General features: G+C 38.7%; 1 protein-coding gene across 9 annotated transcripts in view; it reads left to right on the plus strand.

The window, feature by feature from the left end:
* Positions 1-20,577, plus strand: part of LOC145664204 (uncharacterized) — a 96,794-nt gene that overhangs the window by 53,240 nt on the left and 22,977 nt on the right. For 5 of the 9 annotated variants that reach the window (XM_081730648.1, XM_081730649.1, XM_081730652.1 and 2 more), the window contains one exon: positions 17,785-18,468. The exons of the other annotated variants lie outside the window; for them this stretch is intronic. In XM_081730648.1, the coding sequence (XP_081586774.1) occupies positions 17,785-17,839 (55 nt within the window). In that variant the 3' untranslated portion in view covers positions 17,840-18,468. Of the gene's footprint in view, positions 1-17,784; positions 18,469-20,577 lie in introns of those variants that run through there. 9 annotated transcript variants of the gene reach the window in all.

Consider the following 20,577-nt stretch of genomic DNA (forward strand, 5'->3'; position numbering starts at 1 on the left):
TACTAAATATGATAAAATTGACCATGCTGAAATTTATTTGGGGTTATTTACTTCAGTTTAAGCAAAATTTTGCCAGTTTTTCCTATTTCACACTATATTCCCTATTTTAGTGTTTGAATGCCAAAACCTTTGTATTCTTTACATTTTCTTCAAATTATGAACTCATTACAGTAACTTTATTTATTTGAAGAAAAATTTGTTTCCAAGAAATTTGATATATGTAAGAGTTCAAACTGGGGTCAAACGTCGTTGTAGGGGGCAGAAGATATGCTAGGCCTGTTGTGAGGGTGTTGTGGCTACACGGACACAATGCAACAATGGTAGTTTAACAAGGTCTGTGTCGAAACGCTGTAAGACGCACCACGTGCCGGAAGACCAACACCAGGCAAAAATTGAGGTGAACAGTGGCCAGACATGTGAGAAACTGGGACTACAATTCAGTGTGAGTGGAGAAATCATTCGGCAATACCTCCATAAACTTCAGAAGCACTACGAGTTGGGGTTGATGGGTCCCACATGATGTGACTCTTAGCCAGCAGGCAGCGGGAGCATACACCTGTGTTTCTTTGCTGTCTCATCTGGACAGGGTGTTGACATGCGATGAGAAGTGGGTCCTGTACGAAGCTCCACGGCGCCATCATCTTTGGTTAGCATCCCATGAACTGGTTCCAAAACAACCGAAACCATCCCTGAACATCCTGCTGTGTTTGGTGAACTGCTCGCGGCATCGTGCGTCGGGAACTGATACCAGCTGGTCAGAGCATCAATACAACTGTGTACTCTCAGCAGTTGAGCCGTGTTGAAGAAAAACTCAAAACTCTGGAGCCAGTGCTTCTGAATCGCAAAAGGGTCCTCTTGTTACAGGACAACGCTAAGCCCCACGTAGCTAGGATGACCACGGACACCATACTAGGACTTGTATGGGAAACACTATTGCATTCGCCACTGTCCTCGGACATTGCACCGTCCGGTTATCACCTGTTCCATTCCTTGGGGAATCACCTTAGAGGACGCAACTTCAAATCCCTAGTAGATGTGCAGAATGCACTTGATACCTTCTTCACTTCACGGCCCACCAAGTTCTATCGCGATGGAATCCATGGCCTTCCAGGTTTGAAGATGGTGGGTGAAAAAGCGACAGAAATTTCTTGGTTACCTTAACAATCAGATATGTTGAATGCTATTTACAATTTTATTTCGGTATTTGTCATTCAGTACCGTAACTTTTATGAGGGCGGCGAATATTTGCTCCTGTTTAAGCTCCCTGCCTTCTCTGGGGGCCCACATGAAGGTAAAACTTCCCATTTTACATATGTACACTCATGTCCAAAATGATTGTCGCGTATCTTTAACTGTCTTTTTGTAAGAATATAATTTGATAATGATTTTGCAGGGTACGGTTAATACTTTGTGTATAATCGGGAAATGTATATTTGTGGTAAATTTCATAGAAAAAGAATTATAAATATGAAAATGAGAATGAATAAAACAAAATGTTGCTAAATAGACGAGAAAGTTCTATTTTTGTTTTACTGTTCTTATTTGCTGCTCTTTTGACATGAAATTTGCCACATATATGCCTTTGCAGATTATACACGTACTAACATTATAAGGAATACCGGGCGAATTCGTTATCAAATTATACAGCGTGATTCAAAATTATGTGAACGATAAGGAAACGTTCTATGTGATAATACTCTATCAACAATTAAATCTCTATCTAAATACTTTCAATATTATCCTCAAGTTTTGTTTGGAACGAGCGTAGTAGTTTAAAATATATCCGCTAGGTGGCAGTGATTAGTTCCAAGATAGCGGCATGTGGTGCAGAGAGAGCATTTTGCGTTTTACAGTTTCAAGTTTGTCGGTCTGTTGTTAGTGTTCAACGCGAGTTCCGTACAAAATTTTATGAATATCAACCATCAAAGAACTCCATACGTAAGTGGTATGACAAATTCAAAAGAACGGGGTTCATTTGTAAAGAAAAATCGCCCGGTAGGCCGTCCACTTTTGAGGCAGATGTCGAAAGGGTTCGAACCAGTTTTCAACGGAGCCCACAAAAGTCAACAGGAGAGTTAGTAAAGGGCTTCAAATGCCTCAAACAACTGTTTGGCGCGTAGTGCGTAAACATTTAAAGATGTATCCGTATCGAGTGCAGTTATTACAACGCTTAACACCCAATGATCACACGTGTCGCAAGACTTGATGATTTTTTGGACAAACTTTGTTTTAGTGATGAGGCTACGTTCCATGTGATAGGAAGAATCAACAAAATGTACGCATTTGGGGAACTGAGAAGCCTCACCAAATCTGTGAAATTGTGCGTGATTCACCGAAGACTAATGTGTTTTGTGCAGTCTCATCTTCAAAAGTTTATGGTCCGTTCTTCTTTTTGACGAAGGGACTGTGACTGGGCAAATATTTCTACAAATGCTTACTACGTGACTTATGCTACAGCTCGAACGTGACAGTGCAAATTTCATCTGTCAATTGGATGGAGCTCCATGCCACTTTCATCACAATGTCAGAAATTTCTTCAGGATTGGGCGGTCAGATAAAAATGGTCATCAGCTTCTACGTTGGCCACCAAGATCACCGGACTTAACCCCCTGCGATGTGTTTTTTGCAGGGTTATCTAAGACATTGTCTACAGACCCCCTCTATCCCAATATGTGAATGAACTGAAAGAGCGCATCACTGCTGCAGTGCAAACATGTTGAAGCGGATCTGGGAGGAATTGGAATACCGAATAGATGTATGCAGGATAACAATGGGGTCCCACATAAAATATTTGTGATGTACTATTTTCGTTTTTTTTTTTTTTTTTTTTTTTTTTATCACAAAAACTTGGAGAGTTTTAGCATTTAACTGTAAGATTTGAAACTATTTGAATGATTAATAAAAAAGTTGTAATCGTTCACATCATTTTGGATCACGCTGTATTCCTACAACTACATATTTATAGACAAATGACAATAATTTTGGACATGAGTGTACATGAAGGTATAGGTGTAGCATGGAAAAGATTTACCATATATAAACTTTACATGAAAGGAAAATGTGATCTGGTCTAAGAATAACTACTCTTAGGGCTCCGAGAAATAAGACACAGTTCTTAAGGTTTTGTCAGATATATTGTCCCTCAATTTTAGTGAACCACGGAATGGATCCACCGTATATTTTCCAAAACTCGTGAAAATAATTGAAGGTGTTGCTGCCATTCCAAACATAATCTGAGCCCAACTTCAGTAAAGCGCCAACTGAATCCCCTAGAAGTAAAAAAAAAAAATATTTGTTTTAATTTTAACGGAAAGCAAATTCCACATTTTTAGGAGGCGCAAACATTAAGCGCCCTCCCAGGAAGAGTTACGGCGCTGGTGTTGTTTCACTGTCTTCATTTGAGTTATTTTAGTTCCTATCTCACTGCCTATCCGGTCTCTGTCTTTTATTTATATATATATATATATATATATATATATATATATATATATAAACAATGAAAATACTCGTACTTGCAGCATTATGATGTGTAAGGTAGTCTGGATAGTGGTACTATGTCAGGGTGTCTATGGGTCACGAAATCAGAAAATGGTCATGAAAGTCACGAAATTTAGCTTTTGGGTCACGATTTTTTTTAACTGTAATGTAAGTACAGGTTGGAAAATTTTGTTGTATAAAAAGGCAAAGTTCACCACCAGAAATGTCTATGGTCAGCTTTAGACGCTACCAAATCGCAAGCAAAGTACGTTTCTATCGCATGGATGAAAACTCAGCTTAATTCGCACCCAAATTCGCTCTTGAAAATATTAGGATATTTTATGATTTGGTAAAGAAAAGGTCACGAAATTTCATTTTGGAATTTTAGTAGACACCCTGTATGTGGTCTTATTACGTCAGGCGGGGTAAGCTGAGGCATGTGTTTGAAGCAGCAGACAATAATGATGCGATATGGGAGCCATCTATTTCAAAGAAGCCAAATTGTTAGTTGGCATAACTGTAGTGGTTGACTTGTTACGTGTGTCGCGGGGTTCAGTAGCCAGGCTGATGACAACCAACAAGTTTATGGCAAAAGAACAGTGGCGAAGATTGATAACTCACCAAGAAGCGTGGAACTAATACGGCTAAAGTGACAGCGGAACTCATCATCCGGGACAGCCCATTGTACTATAATGCATTCCGACACAAGTTACATAACATTCGTTATAAAGGTTGCAATTTCCAAATCGCATCGCTGATTGCCGCAAACAGCACGAAGAAAATTATTCCGAGAACGTGTAAAATGGCTTTCCGATTATCGAAAATGCGAAGTAATGGTCCGATGTTCGTTTTATTTCCAACAACATTGTGTTTATACGTGGCTGATGGCTAGGGGATATTGAGATTATGCTTCGAATTCTCTTCCCTGCCATGAAAGATTGCAATGGAATTCCGTGTCATGGTATTCTGAGAAATGTAAGTGTTTTAGTGTTCAGTGTCTTGGCGGCTATTGCACTTACCGGATGCGTTACTGCTAGTGATTGTGGGCATTTAAGATGCTGCTGTGCCGCATAGTTCATGTCCAGCTAGTGATGAATGTGTCAATACACTGCAGCAGCTGTTGGAACGTGATTACATGAACGTCGGGATGAATTCGGAGTGCAATGGTGCATTATCCCTCTAGAAACTACCATTCCACGATGAATTAGAGCTGTTTTGCAGACTATCTTTGGTCCCATGTCTGGTGCAAAAGGAAGCTAATTTGCCCATCTATGTTCTAGAGCTGCTACACCTTGTAATGCATATAGCGGTTGGTCAGCAAGCCATTGTTCCACAGCATATGTAACAGCTGTTTAATTTTAAATATTTACCGTGACTAGTTTATTACCATTTGGGTGAAGTGGGGGAGGGGGCACTATCACCCACCATACTAATCATCCTAATTATATCCGCGTGCATCCGTCCGTGTTGGTCCTTTTATTCGAAAGTACTCAGTACTCAGGCACGGCACATAGTTGAGTTTCGTCCATTTTCACAATCAGTACACTCTTTCTACCTGCAAAACAGAAAACACACAGTGTCAGTGATATAGCCCTATATTTTGGCGCACATACTTTTAAAGCTTCGGAGTAGAACCTGTCAGCACAATTTTCTTGTTTGAACTCCTATATTGTTGGACACTTCGTATAGCTATTCCTATTGCAGCTAAGACATTGATATTTGAGCTTTCTTCTTTGTATTATTATTATAAAATATTAATTCAGTTAATAGACACAAATACACCTTCGATCACGTGTATTTCCCTTGGTATTTATCAGATTACATTCAGACTGTTTGTAGTAAGGTAATGTATGCTGTAATTGTTCGCCTAAAGCAGGATGATGTAGGTTACATTCATTACTAAAGCTTTCATTCCCCATGAACACGTACTGAATTAGGATAAAGAGTTCGCATGTTATTTCCAATGAAGATTATTTATTCATTTAAAGAATTAAATTGATTCGGTACGTCGTTTCCCCAGGTTGCCGAAATGAAGTACTTCAGTTAGTGTTGTGAATTTAATTCCTAATATGTCGTCTAAAGATAGCTTTTTATACAGAAGAATCATCTAATAAGTTTAGATATTGCTGGCTGGCCATAACCATTCGTGGACCGAAAAATAAGGGAGTTCATACCGAAAGGAAGAAATTTATCGACTCTCGCTTTTATGAACTAAACAAGTTGATATAACGTGTACAAAATATTGTAGGTTACAGTTGAAGAGATTCATAAAAGTATGTACAAAGGCTTAACGTGTGTTCTTAGTGGGTCTTAATTTTGTTGTAGATTTGGGGATTTTTTTAAAGTTTTTTTTCTTCTTTATTGTAGACTAATTAGAGTGGACGAACTCATGTGCGAGTTCATTCTGTCATTGTTATAACTAAGGTGTTAAACAGCGTGGCACGAAGTAATTTTTGAATGATTGCTTTGCATGTTTTCCCTAGTTTCTATTATGTAAGACCTCGTTAAATTGGTACGTATTTAAAATATTGATCACTATAATACAGAAGGCTGTTTCAGCCTTATGGTAGTGAATTACAGACCCGTGCCCTAGGGCGTAAAATCGTTTCCACCAGCGATCATGTTCGATGTGAGAGCCCTGTTGGTGAACGTTTGCACGACATCGTAGTTTCCACTGTAGGAGACCTCTATCGAGCAATGCCAGATGAAATTTCGCTCACTCCTCCTCGTACACTTTCCAAAGGCCACCAAGTGTGGTTGGATGACGCTTATTGATGTTCCGTTTGAGGAGGCCGAAAGCACAGAAGTCCATAGAGGATGCATCTGGTGACTTGACGGGGATGTCGCGAAATGGGATAGCCTTTACACCTGTCTCCTGTTCCATACGTGTCATGTAGGCCACCGTTCGTTTGGCAGTATGGCTGCTGGCCTTGTCCTGGCGGATAAACACTCAGTGTCATTGCCATACAAAGCCGGGACATGTTGGCGATATATGGGGTCCAGTACATGCTGGATATAATACGCTGCATTCACCTTGACATTTGGTGACACAGGTGTATCGGAAGTTTTCCTTTTGCACAGAAACCCATCACTACCATAAATCCCTTTGGAAAACTCTCCTTGCAGGAGCGAACCCACTTCGCATGATCGGTTCAATCACTGCGGCGGTAGTAAATTGCACGCATCTGCTGGGATCCTGTCAGAGACCCATGCTTCATCTAAGGTGATCACATAACGCCATTTATCACCTGGCAGGTAACCTGCATACAGCCTTTTGCATGCACCCGCCGTTCTGCGATGTGCGTTGCCTTCAGAACGTGGACCCGCCGCTTGTGTGCTATTCTGAGTCCCAAATTGTCGCGTATGATTCGGTGTACAGTTGCAGTTCACCGTCCAACACGCCTCGCTATGTCACGTTGGGTGGGTGGATTCTCCGGGTCACAAACCGGCGGACCTTGATAATGACGTCTTGACTGCGTTGTGGAGCCGGTTGCTTCTTTTGCCCCTTTTGACGACGCATGGGAATGGTTTGCATTGCGATGGATGGCTGCATTAATTCCCTTATCAGACAATGTGAAACCTTTCTTCTTGCACTGTGTTCTTATTATGCTATAGCTGTAGCCTATATCAGAAAGTGCTACGATGTAACCCTCCCAAAAAGGGTCGATTTCCAGCGGTATTCTGACCACACACGTCTCTCCTCTGCACGGCTTGTACACCAGTGTCTGGCTACTCCGTACTGCGTGCGGCACTATGCTGACGTGAAACTAGCGCCTCTGGTGGTGACTGCAAATTGCTACCATAAGGATGAAACAGCCTTCTGTATTTAGCAAGGATATCTATCGCCGGGATTAGCATGGAATCTATGGACTTCATTAGACAAAAAAAACTAAAAATTTGTGTTCTTGTAACCTTTGCAGAATTGATGTGAATTCAAGTGTATATTTCGTTTCACTTGCTTGAAATTCTAAATGAAGCTGTTTAGTTTGAATAATTGCCTTCATCTCAAATTGTAGTAGTACAAATAGTGCAGTTTGAATTGCGAGAGGTTCCCGTAATCTTATATTCGTTATTTCCCATCGAGAGAAATTGTTTGTATTCACCATTGTGTTAATACATAGTGTGTCGGAAAAATAACGGAGCTTTTTAAATTAAACTAAACGAATTAGGTATTTTACCAACTGTAGTTCTTTTTATTGAATCTCTTCCGCATCAGTATACCGCTGAACACGTTCAACCAATGCTAGCATAGTTTTGTATGTCCTTTTTCGGAATCGCCTCAATGACCCTCGTCACGGCAGACTGGATGTAACATTGCAATAAAATGTTCCTTTCATGGCAAATTTTAATTTTGGGAACAGGAATTCACACGGCGATAAATCAGGCGAATACGGAGAATGTGGAAGCACAGATTTTTTTCCCTTCAAAAAGTCAAGAACTGACTGTTCTGTGGCATGGTGCATTGCCGTACAATAAAGACCAACTGCTTGGCGCTCCATACTCGGGCTTTACGCGAACGTTTCGCTTCCACAAACGCTCCGTAACACCCAGATAATATTCACCATTAACAATTTGACCCTGTGGAATGAATTCCCGAAGTATAATACCTATGGAATCGTAACAACAAATCAACATCGTCTTCTCACGTGAGTTTTGAAAAAGCAATTTTTTCGCTTTCGGAGAACCTGGGGTCTTCCACGTAGCACTTCGGCGTTTTGTTTGCAGGTCGTAATTGAAGCGCCAAGTCTCATCACCAGTTACAATCGATTCCAGGAATGTTGTTTCGTTTGATTGTTTTAATCAGGTCCTTGCAATCTTCAACGCGAGCAAATTAGGTGTGCGGAATAAATCGGAGGCAAATTTTCCGTTTCTTGAAATCCTTTGTCAAAATTTCATGAATCATGTCTTTCGTCGTAATCAGTTCCTCCACCATCCATCTCAGTCGAATTCGCATCGTGGGCGATCATTTCATGCACTTATTCCAACTCATCGCGAATTTTCTTTTGCGGTCTGCCTGTCTTTGGGACGTCTTCCAAGTACTCTCAACCGTTCCGGAATCGCGTATACCACTCGAACACACGTGTACGTGATAAACACTCATCACAATTCACTTGTTTAATCATTTCCAATGTTTGTGTAAATGTTTTACCTAGCTTGAAACAAAATTTAGTATTGACTCTACTCCATCGTGTTTTGTGACGAGGTGACACCAAATATTCACCTTTCGTGCTATAAGTTGACACTCCGTTAATCGGTTCTCATGATTGTGGTCTCGTTTTGTTGAGCAGATGTCCATATTTCTGTTTGTTGCTTCAATAGATGGAGCTAGTGATTATCTGTATTTAAAAAAAAAAAAGTGCCGTTACTTTTCCGACATACTATGTATATCACACGCAGGTTTCGTGGTAGAGTAGTATATCCACAGAAAGAATAAAGAAAAATATAGCGGTCGGAAAGAAGTAAATTACATTTAAAAAGAGATTAAAAATCTAAAACTTTAGTTCGTTCGTTATAACAATTTGTAAGCGCTCCGAAACGCTGTTAACATCAATTTGTCCGTGTAGCAGTATTACACAAACCCAAAAGAATGTTTATCCTTCTAGGGAGTTCGAATTTTCAGAATTGAGACTTATTCAATAAGAGAAACGTCAATATTACGTTGTTTCACATAACTTTTTAATTTAAAAAAAGTTTCTTTGATAATGCTTAGGTGTTGGTCAAAAAATACGTAGTTGCGGGATTCTCTCGAGATTGTTTGCCATGATAAAACCTAACCATTATAATGCATCATGTAAAATATACGATTAATAAAAGAAAAAACACGGGTTAGATTTTCTTTAACAAGAGATTTTTTAAAATTAGTTATTCCTTCCAAAAAGATAAGATTTCACGGAAAGGTGTTTCATTTGAAATATTTTTTCGCTAGTAGTTGGATATTTGTCAAGAAGTTTTTTGGTTGAATTTCGTATTTTAGTCAAGATAACTGATATTAGGCTGTATTTTTATTCACGGAAGATACTAAGTATCAAGTCCGTTTGTATTTACCTTGTCTACGTTATACTTTATGCAATCTGTTTACTATATAACAGTAGTTTTAAGAGTAACGAATGGTAATCGAAAGGATGTTAATCTGAGGGTAGAGATTTTTTATAAAGGGAAACTGACTTTACTTAAGTACCACTTTCGTATCCGTGTAGTGAATTCTTCGGTTAAAAATGTTCTATCTAGTATTAGCGAAGCGAGTCGTATATTCAGTCCAGGGCCGTCTGTCTTGATTTGTTTTCATATTAACCATTACAGTTGTTGCCATCAAGTAGGGTTGGCTGGTTTAAACCAAGGTTTTTTAAACCTTGATTTAAACCAGCTGTTTTATTTTTTCATAAAAACCAACTGGTTTAAACCAAAAAACGAAAATGTTCATAAAAGTGTAAGTGTTCGTAAAATCATGATGAGCACACCCTTGTGGCTTATCATGTTTCACTCCCGTATAATATTCGTATTATATCATACCTAAATTCCCTATTCATTACTCAAGAGATTATACTACAAAAGTAACTTTTTTTTGTAAGTTTATGAATGTTCCTTTGGTGATTTTTTTTTAGTTTATTATGCAATTGCAATAAAAAATTCTAAATATTGTTTCGTTCTAATGTTTACTATTGATAAAATACATCGAAATGCTGTACTTTTGAGGGGTGAGGGTCATACAAACTCCACGAGAAGCATTCATTGAAATCAGATGTATCTTTGGTATCTATGTATAAATGGTTCAGAGCCAAAGTGAACTCAAATAATTCGTATCTTTATTCACTTTTCTTACTTATATGCAAATTATGTCCTTGTATTTCTTGGACTAACAAAAATCATAGTGAACTAACTTGGTCTAAGTTAGGTCTTCTGTACTCTGCTGTATATTAAAATTGTCCATATGTAATTCTGTATAATGGCTTCACTTCTGCAACTGTTTGTCTTTTTGTCCTGAAATGACTCGTGATAATTAACAAGTATGTAAAGATCAGTACAACGTATTTTTGTCAGGAGTTCTTTGTGAGTGAGTCGGCAGACGTATCACATTTGGACCAATTAGTCCCAGTTTCGAGTTCAAGTGGAGGTCAGTTTCTTTCGAGTGTAAGCCGAGAAGCAGTTTGGATTTCGCTTTAAGCTCACTTGACCCCTTCCAGCATAACCCGGTTGTTGCATAATAACAACAAGGCGAAACAAACTTATTTCTGTCTATATGTAATATAAGTACATAGAGCAAATTATTTAACCTCCCCCCCCAAAAAATTTTTTGGTTCCTCAGTAAAAACTGATATTTGCCAACCCTGCCATCAAGTATGTTAAGCAACCTCCTATTTTAAGTGTAGTTCTGGTTCCGTGACAGTTGTAGCAATGGAAATTATAAACCTTGTGTTTTACTTGTTGCTTAAATACAATCTGACGGAAGAAAAAGTACTATAAACCAAAAACTAGGTACAAAACAGTTTTTGAACCGGTTCAAAATCTTTTTACATTTCTTCGTTGGGAAACGTTTTATCATGACCTCCAGTTTTCAGTTTACAAAATGAATCATAAACTGCTATTGTGGATGGTATTAGTTTAACGTAAACTTTATGAAATAAGGAACTTGTGGCTGCTTCATCAAATGTTTATTAGTTCTAATTTATTCACAAATTGTAAGTAATGTTTCCTACAAAGTTTGATACATTTTCAAAACAACTATTGTTAACACTATTGAACTTATTACTAAAACATTTTTGTTGTGAAACATTAACCTAATAGCTCTCTATATAATTCGTTAGAACTAGAAAATCTACTGCGTCCACCGACTTAGTTTTTCTTTCCTATCGAATGGTCGATTTTCTTAAAATTTGTTGATTTTCTCTTCAGGACGCAGTAATTAAATGATTTTCCGTGGGAAATCAGAGGTGAAACATAATATTCTCTCTCCACCAAAGATGTTCACCCTCGCGAGGGTGGCCCTCTCGAGGGCATCCTCACCCTCAAGTTCCCTCGCCCACAGTGACGCGAGGGCGAGGGAGCGTGAGGGCGAGGACAAGTTTTGGCCGCGAGGGCGAGGGTGCGCGAGGGTGAGGACAAGCTTCGATGGCGAGGGTGAGGGTGCGCGAGGGCGAGGACAAGTTTCGGCAGCGAGGGCGAGGGTGTGCGAGGGCGAGGACAAGCTTCGATGGCGAGGGTGAGGGTGCGCGAGGGCGAGGATAAGCTTCGACGAAAAGGGCGAGGGTGCGCGAGGGCGAGGACAAGTTTCGGCAGCGAGGGCGATGGTACGCGAGGGCGAGGACAAGCTTCGACGAAGAGGGCGAGGGTGAACGAGGGTGAGGGCCAAGTGTTACTGCGGGAGCGAGGGTGCACGATGGCTAGAGACAACTTCCTTCAGGAGAACGAGGGCACGCGAGGGCGGAGGACAAGCTTCCTTAAAAGCAACTGTTTTGGAGTTTGCTGTTTGACCTCTTTTGGAGAGAGGCAAAATTTAAAATATCATTTGCCATGTCCCCTAGATGAACAGTTAGTGTCATAGCAAGGTTATACATTAATCGTATTTTTCCTTTCAATTAATTGCACTAGACAATTTCTCGTGTGTACGTACATAATTATTAAAAATAATAATGCAAATAAGAATAATATTTGATTTTTCCCATGAAAGTTTCCGGGTAAAAATAGCGCTACATTAAGAAGTAAGTGTGCCTCATTGTTGCCCTCCCTGTGTTGGAGACGTTTTAGATAAGTAGTGTCTACTACACTGTCATGTTTAAAGAGTGTTGGTAGACAGACAGACAGTCACTCACGTCATTCAGCAGTAAATGACAAGAGCGCTGATATCTGAACAAACACAATCAATGAGAGAACCATCAGAATGCAGTAGATCAGATGGAGAAAGACTTGATGGAATGACTTTGGTTCATAGATGGCCATTTTGCTCTGGACTCTCTCGGACTCGGGCTCATTTTTTTCAACTGGGCTCTCGCTCATTTATTCCTTTGCGAATCGTGCTCGGGCTCACTTCCCTCAGTTGGACTCGCGCTGACTTATTTCATTGGCGCTTGGGGTAGCGCTTAATTATTGAACCCGAGAACGGTTGAGCGCGAATGCCGTGCTAGCGAGCGTTGGGCTCGTGAGTTTGGATGCCCATGAAATGGGCTGATTAATAGCATACATCCTCCTCAAATGTCCACCACTGACGAAGTTGTTACAATTAATCGGAATTTTTAACTTTTCATAGTTTTGTGACAGTCCAAACTATTATCTGAATCGATATTTGTTAAAATAATGTCAGTCACTATTGTATCGATTTTCATTGTTTCTGCTTTTATAATCTACGTGGGTAGAGCTATCATTTAGTTACAAAATAAATAATATGCTTTTTCTTGTTCTTAAATAGAAATATCTGACACGTTAATACTGAAATTTTGTTAAAAGAGCTGCTTTAACAAAATAAATTTAATAAGTTCCACAAGACATAAGTTGTTTATGCAGCCGAAATTTGCAACTGTTGACTGATTGCCGTTTAGCGTCCTCTTTCGTCGGCGAGACTATATGAGAAGTGGACCTATAGGTTTAACGCGGAATTCGATCCACTGTCGTTCAATGTTCTCCCACTCGGAATTGTCCCCAGGACCCCATGCACCAAAGGTTCGAGTGCAAGCCAGTGAGATAGGGTTTGTATGTTGTGTTGTTCAATGATTTTTATTAGGAATAAAATACGTTACAGGATGATATACTGATTGTAAATATTATAATGCAAGTATTGAACGATTGTGTGGTAAAAAGAGAAATATAAATTTGGACAAATTAAAAAAAAAGGCCTGAAAAAAACTGTAGGATATATGAAACATATAAAACTTAGGAAAAGCCACTTCAGCAAAACGAGCAGGATTTTGTTGTGGGTAAACAGTTTAATCATATTATTATTAATTTCGCACAAATGTGCCACACATCATAGCATGGGCGGCGATTAGGGGGGCAAAGGGGGACAGTTACCCCCCACTCTATTGAAATGACCCATTAATGTCGATATATAGTTTCATTTGGAAATATAAAGTTTTTGTATTATTAATTTCGCACAAATGTGCCACACATCATAGCATGGGCGGCGATTAGGGGGGCAAAGGGGGACAGTTACCCCCCACTCTTTTGAAATGACCCATTAATGTCGCTATATAGTTTCATTTGGAAATATAAAGTTTTTGTATGTATTAAGGTACATAGAAGGAAAATGGTGCCATAAAATATTTGCCGTTCCGTGAGTAAGTATTAGTTGTCTTCCCGCGCAGTTAAGAAAGCTACAGGAGTTGCGTTTTAATTGCCACGAAAAATGGCTCAAAAATTAACCTATCCAAGTGTACTTTCATATTCATTTCTTCTTACAAGGGCTCGATATGTTAGTCAGCCGCTTTGGAACTAATTGAGATAACATTTCGCAGAAAAAGAACTCTTTCATAAGCAGTGTTTCTTTCAGAAACAATGTTCTGGGGGAAGGCCAACACTTAGTATCCCGGGGCGGCACTGCAGGTACTATTCTATTCAATATCTATATATATAAAAGAGAACGCACAAAATCCTTTGTCCGCTCATCACGCTAATACGGCTGAACCGATTTCTTTCATTTTTGGGGGGTTGTTAGGATTTGGACCCTAGATGGTTTTTATCATATCACTTTAATTTTCAATTACCAGTGTCTTGAGATAATTGACCAATCAGGTGTCAATACGTACAAAAAATCCTTTGTCCGCTCATCACGCTAATACGGCTGAACCGATTTCTTTCATTTTTGGGGGGTTGTTAGGATGTGGACCCTAGATGGTTTTTATCATATCACTTTAATTTTCAATTACCAGTGTCTTGAGATAATTGACCATTCAGGTGTCCATACGTACAAATCCTTTGTTATTAGTTCATCATAGGTATAAAAATAAACGTATTTATATGCAACCCGCATGACCCTGTGACTCGGCGGGTTAACATAACTGACAGGCGCTATAAATCACTTGAAAGCGAAAAAGTAAAAATTATCTAAGTAACAAAGTTTATTGCGTTCCGGGATGACCGCAGCGAAGCGGGGCGGGTTGGGGTGACCGCAGCGAAGCGGGGCGGGTTAACATAAATGACAGGCGATATAATGTTAACATTAGTGCAATCTTCTATGGTTTTTATCATATCACTTGAAAGCGAAAAAGTAAAAATTATCTAAGTAACAAAGTTTATTGCGTTCCGGGGTGACCGCAGCGAAGCGGGGTGAACGCTGCTAGTTATATAATAGACGTAGAAGTTTTTTCTTCTGGGGGGGAGCAATCGCCCCGATCGCACCCCCTGGATCCGCCACTGACGATAAGGAAATAATTCAACAAATAGGTTGAATAATTGATGCTCTGATCCTCACGAAGGAGGCCCTCTCGAGGCCTCCTCACCCTCAATTACCCTCGCCCTCAATGATATGAGGGCGAGGGTGCGCGAGGGCGAGGAAAAGTTTTGAGCACGAAGGTGAGGGCGAGCGAGGATAATGAACAACTCCTATCATGAGGGCGAGGGTGAGGGTGCGCGAGGGCGAGGAAAAGCTTCGACGAAAAGGGCGAGGGTTTGCGAGGGCGAGGAGAAGCTTCGACAGCGAGGGTGAGGGTGCGCGAGGGCGAGGACAAGCTTCGATGGCGAGGGTGAGGGTGCGCGAGGGCGAGGACAAGTTTCGGCAGCGAGGGCGAGGGTGCGCGAGGGCGAGGACAAGCTTCGATGGCGAGGGTGAGGGTGCGCGAGGGCGAGGACAAGCTTCGATGGCGAGGGTGAGGGTGCGCGAGGGCGAGGACAAGCTTCGATGGCGAGGGTGAGGGTGCGCGAGGGCGAGGACAAGTTTTGGCCGCGAGGGCGTGGGTGCGCGAGGGCGAGGACAAGCTTCGAGGGCGAGGGTGCGCGAGGGCGAGGACAAGTTTCGACAGCGAGGGTGAGGGCGCGCGAGGGCGATGGACAAATCCATTCGCGAGGGCGAGGGTGAACGAGGGCGAGGGCAAACTGCTACTGCGAGGGCGAGAGTGAGTGAGGTCGAAGTAAAATGAACATCTATGCTCTCCACTGAAATTGAAATATTTAGAACCCAAATTTTCCGATGCGAAAAAGCTTTTTTTTCTCCCTCTCACCAGAAAATGTGTGTCGATGCTACCTCTTATAATTGAAAGCTCTCATAAGTGAACGGCTTCAGAAAGTTTTCGCGAATTTTACAAGTGATTGGTGGCTATCACTTGTCGTATTTCTTAATGTTTTACAAAACACTTATCGTGAGATTGTAGTATATTAAGTTGTGGTTGTGATAACGCGCTTGTGGTTGTGATAAAGCGCTTACCGTTTGTGCGTGTGACCCTGGTTCGATCCCAGCTCGCGCCAAGTGGTCTTTGTGGATAACAAATGCCATGTGCATGTGTTTTCACGAGGTTCTCCCACTTCGTTTGTTTCACCATTTGATTCATTGTCTTCCTCAGTTTAGGTGTATAATCTTGCGACGTTAAGAAAGAAAAAAAACTTAGTGAGTTAACTCCACATCCCTTAAGAATAACTAGCTTCATAACAGCTCATTGTCCAGAAACCTTTAAAAAATTTTGTGTATACATTTTTTTAACGCCTTGCTATGGTAAGTGATGATTTTGGAGAGTAGAGAATGTAGTGCTATCAAACGAAAACATTTGTTTCAGGGTCCATCTCTATGAAGTTTGTGGGCTCAAATATTTGATGAACGATGCTTACTGATTTCCAATCTATAAAAAAGTGGAACTAAATAGTATTTTATAGGTTAGATTGCGAACTGTTAACCTTGCGTTACTCATTCTGTGACAAAAATTCAAAAAAGTGGTGGGTCTTCGAGTAATATTACACTTCTATTTATTCTTCTTTTAGGATAAGATAAATACTATTATTTAATCCGTATGGTGGCTTTAAAAGTAGTGAGTATGATTAACAGAATACTTTTGAATTCGTGACTTCTTATGAAAATCAAAAGAGAATGTTTGAGTGCACCGGTAAGCAGGCTGCAGTTCATATACCTTAAAGTTTTTATGTAGTTTTTGTCCTCAGCAAGGTTGCGTTGTTTGAAAATACGACTGGATTAGGCCGTAGGCTACATTTCGTTATTGTGGTTACTAATCTGTACTTTGGCTGAAATCTTGGACGTGTAGCAGTAGACGTAATTTGAGTTGTGGATTAACTTATAAGATCTCTTTTCAACAAGCAAATTGTGTGTTTAACGTATTTTAATCTGGGAAGTTGGTTGATTGACTGTGTACATGAGTATAATCAGACCATTCATTTATCCAAATGTTAATATGCTTTTTTGATGTTCATATACTGCGTGTAATAGTTTGGCATCCATCTACAGTTATTTTTCTTATTTTAATCTAGCTTAATTATATGGACGCATATTACATAATTAAGAACTTTTTAAAAATACTATTAGAGATTGAGCGTGGTAAGTTCTGATTTCAATGGATTGTATAACTGCATAATTTAGAGCATTTCCATATATGTCGAATACAATATTGAATCAGTGCTCATAGACCATTCCATTTTCTGAAATCTTCCTGTTATATTTGTGTTAAATTTTACGAAGTTTGACACCCTCTTGTTGCTTTTATAACGCTTAACATGATGCTTTACACGAATTTCGTCGTTACTTCAAGTAGGATAGCTTAGGGAGAAACCTTAAATTTACTAGAAAATGTAAAAAAAATTGTGACAATACGAGAAGTGAAGTTATTTCGGTAAGTCGACCAGGTTTTGGTAACCTCTTGATTAGTTCTGTGGATTGTATTACTGTGAAACGATTTGCAGAATAGTGTATTTTAAAGGTTCAAAATAAAAACCAGGTATTCTATTAACGAGGTTTTACCCATTCTGCAATAGTAAAGTAACCAAGCATTCTTGCATGATTATCTACATTTAATTAATACTAATTGTTGTAGGAGGGTGCATGTTTGGTTTTCTTCCAGATAGTGTGAACGTAACCACAAGATCAACTAATAAACATGTGCAGCATAAGTGTTTTTAAGTGCCTTCAGAAGCACTTGAAGTTTGCGTCCTATAAAACGAAATTAAAACTAATTTTTAAAAAGAACTTCGACATTACCTGTGAAATATTGATTCTTCATTCTAAACGTTAAAATAGTAATAATAATAAATTGTTCATATATAATAGTTTAAACGTAAAGAAGAAATTTCTATAGCAGTCGAATGAAAGGTGCTTTATGAAAACTTATTCCTGTATGAGCTAATTAAAAGAATAACACGAATGCGTCTTTCTTTATTATATCGTAGCTATCCCGCTCCAACTCCTCTTGACCGTGACATGCCGCCGCCTCGCCGATTCTAGATGGAATGAATACCTTTAATGCGTCTGCTACTGTGGAAGTTCAAAAACCGGCGCATAAATATGTGTGTGTGTATTGTGCGTCATATTTACGTAAATGGAAGATACGAGATGAGAAAGGAGTCGTCGGAAGGAGACAGCGGTACAAAAAAAAATGTCAAAGACTTTTTTGCCTACTTCTCTTTAATACTACACGTTCATTATGTAACTCTTAGGGTAGTCACTTGCTTCGTAGCATTAATGAGAAACAAAACTTCAAAGACAGTAAAATTAAATGTTGCCGTACTTACACCAACAGCTTATTATCATCGTTGTATGTGTAAACGAAAGTAAAACTATAGTTTCTCCCGATATGAATCGTTTTCAATGTTTTGTACTGCGTTTTTGTTACAGAAGGAAGCAAAATAGAAATAATTTATACATATTGATACCTCAGTATCATTGTAATATCGGAGTCATTATAAAGCTTACATTCTGCTCAATTCACACATTCTCACTTTTAGAATAATTTTAGTGTAGTTTTTATTTTGCTGACATTATTAGCATTTAGTCTTCCATTTAATGTTCAAAGCTTCTCTCTCGCCCACAATATGTAAAATATACAAAAAACAATAAATAGATTTCTTTCGTAACAGGCCAATGTGTACGTTTTGACTTTATTTTGGTCCCATGGTTTATTCATTGTAGAATCTGCGTCAAGGTCGTGCTAGTGATGGGAAAACAGCATTAAACGTGTACGATGCGCGATAAATTAGTCTTTCATTTTTTTCTAACACTCATTGTCTCGAAAGCAAAATCTGGAATTGTTTCACGAAGGCCAACGTTTCCCATCACTAAGATTTACTAGTAAAAATAGATCTTGTGTGACATAATGTGTTATAAGAACTTCATCTGCTAACAGAAAGCAGTATTTCAGAATATTACAATCAAATCAGCATCTGAGAAGAACTTCAGTTACCCATAAATATTAATTTTGTACTTTGGCTCTTCGTGGAGGTAGTGAGTTTCCGTTTTTGCTAACGTGAATAGAATTAATGCGCGAATGTGTTAATAAAAAGTGGAATATTTTTACTGTTTATTGATCTGTACATCAGTACAGTGTAATACTTCCTAATGTCGGTAATTACTTTGTCGCTCATATTATAAGTTGTAATATTTATGTGCAACAAAACAGGGTTCGAATTTTCAAAGTAGAATTCGATGTAATATCAAATCGAAAACTCACTATCTCGTTTTCCTGACAGTCCGTTTATTGGAACTAAATACATGTATGTAAAGATGTACGTTTAAATATTGTAGAAAATAAGCTTCACACACACACAATGACGATAATTTGTATGAAGTATATTGAAAATCGTATTGCTCTTCAGTTTATTGTAATGATGCGTCGGTGAATGTTAGAAATAATTTCGCAAGCTTTGTAATAACTTTATTTTTATAACCAACCTTAACATCCCAACAAAGAGCGCTACGCACTGTTCCAACATTTGCAAACAACGTTTGTCAACTTTGAATGAACTTTAAATTGGCTCATTAAGGTACAATGTACATTAGTTCATCCATCGTGTTTAACCTATATTACAGATCACGTGTAGTTGGTTACCTAATTTACTTTATCTGTTATAGGAATTCAGTTAAAGCTATGAAAATCGAAAACTGTAACTTCATGTGGAATCTAGATCCAGAGAAAGTATTTTGAATGTTTACATCTTCAAGGTTGGAATAAAGACCTTGGCGAGTATAAATTCTAGACTCGAAATCCGACTTACGCTAATATGTTGGAGCTAAATGTGTGGAGCAAAAACAATCAGTTGTGAATAAATAAGCCGACTTAAAGTATGTAAGAAATCTATAAATTAATCACACTACTTTGTAGTTGTATAAACATAGTAGAGACGAATTCACTTTATAATGTTTAGATTTATCATGTTCTTCACGCTCAAAATTCGTTACATTAAAGTATGTATTTAATATCAAAGTAGTGATATTAATCGCAATACAAATTTAGTACCTTTACATTAATAATAAAAAAAGTCAAGACATTGTATTCAATTTTTTAAAGTGAAATATGTATTTATTGTCGCATTCAATATTTACGAATATCACTTCTGATATTACGTGACAAAGTCTCTCATAGGGGAAATGATTTTTTTTTTCGAACTATTTAATTTGTAAAATGTATGTATTAATGGTAATCAAACATGCTAGGAAGAAGTGACACGAGATAGATGGTAAGGAAAATACTGGTTGTAGAAAATGAATGTTCTCTCTTATTGTGACAAATACGTCAGATCTACTCTTGACAATGCCTCTAGCGCAGTAATATAGTAAATTTTGTATGCGAACGATAAACATGATAAAATATAGATAAAAGTCGTTTAATTTTATAAATGTCTAGAATAAATAAGGAATCCTGTATTCGCTGACGTTTGAAATGGAAAACCTTACAAACCGTGAAACCTGCAAATACTGAATCGTGAAGTAAGTATGACTATTTTAGCAGATCTTTACTTCCTGAAATGTACGATAAGGTTATCAACTTAGGTTTATGAGAAGTTGCCCATTAGTAACGTCGTCATTAAGTCCTCATTGTGGCTGGAATTAAAATCTTAATTTCATGCAATACCTAGCAGATATTTGGTCTGACATAATATAGTTTGTCTGACATATTAAGCGAGAGAAAAGATTAAAACTTAAAACTGGTAATACGGACGACTCAAGGTTGATTCACGTTATGTCTG

This window comes from Thermobia domestica, chromosome 11, assembly GCF_964235325.1.
Source record: "Thermobia domestica chromosome 11, izTheDome1.hap1.1, whole genome shotgun sequence".
Taxonomy (NCBI): Eukaryota; Metazoa; Arthropoda; class Insecta; order Zygentoma; family Lepismatidae; genus Thermobia; species Thermobia domestica.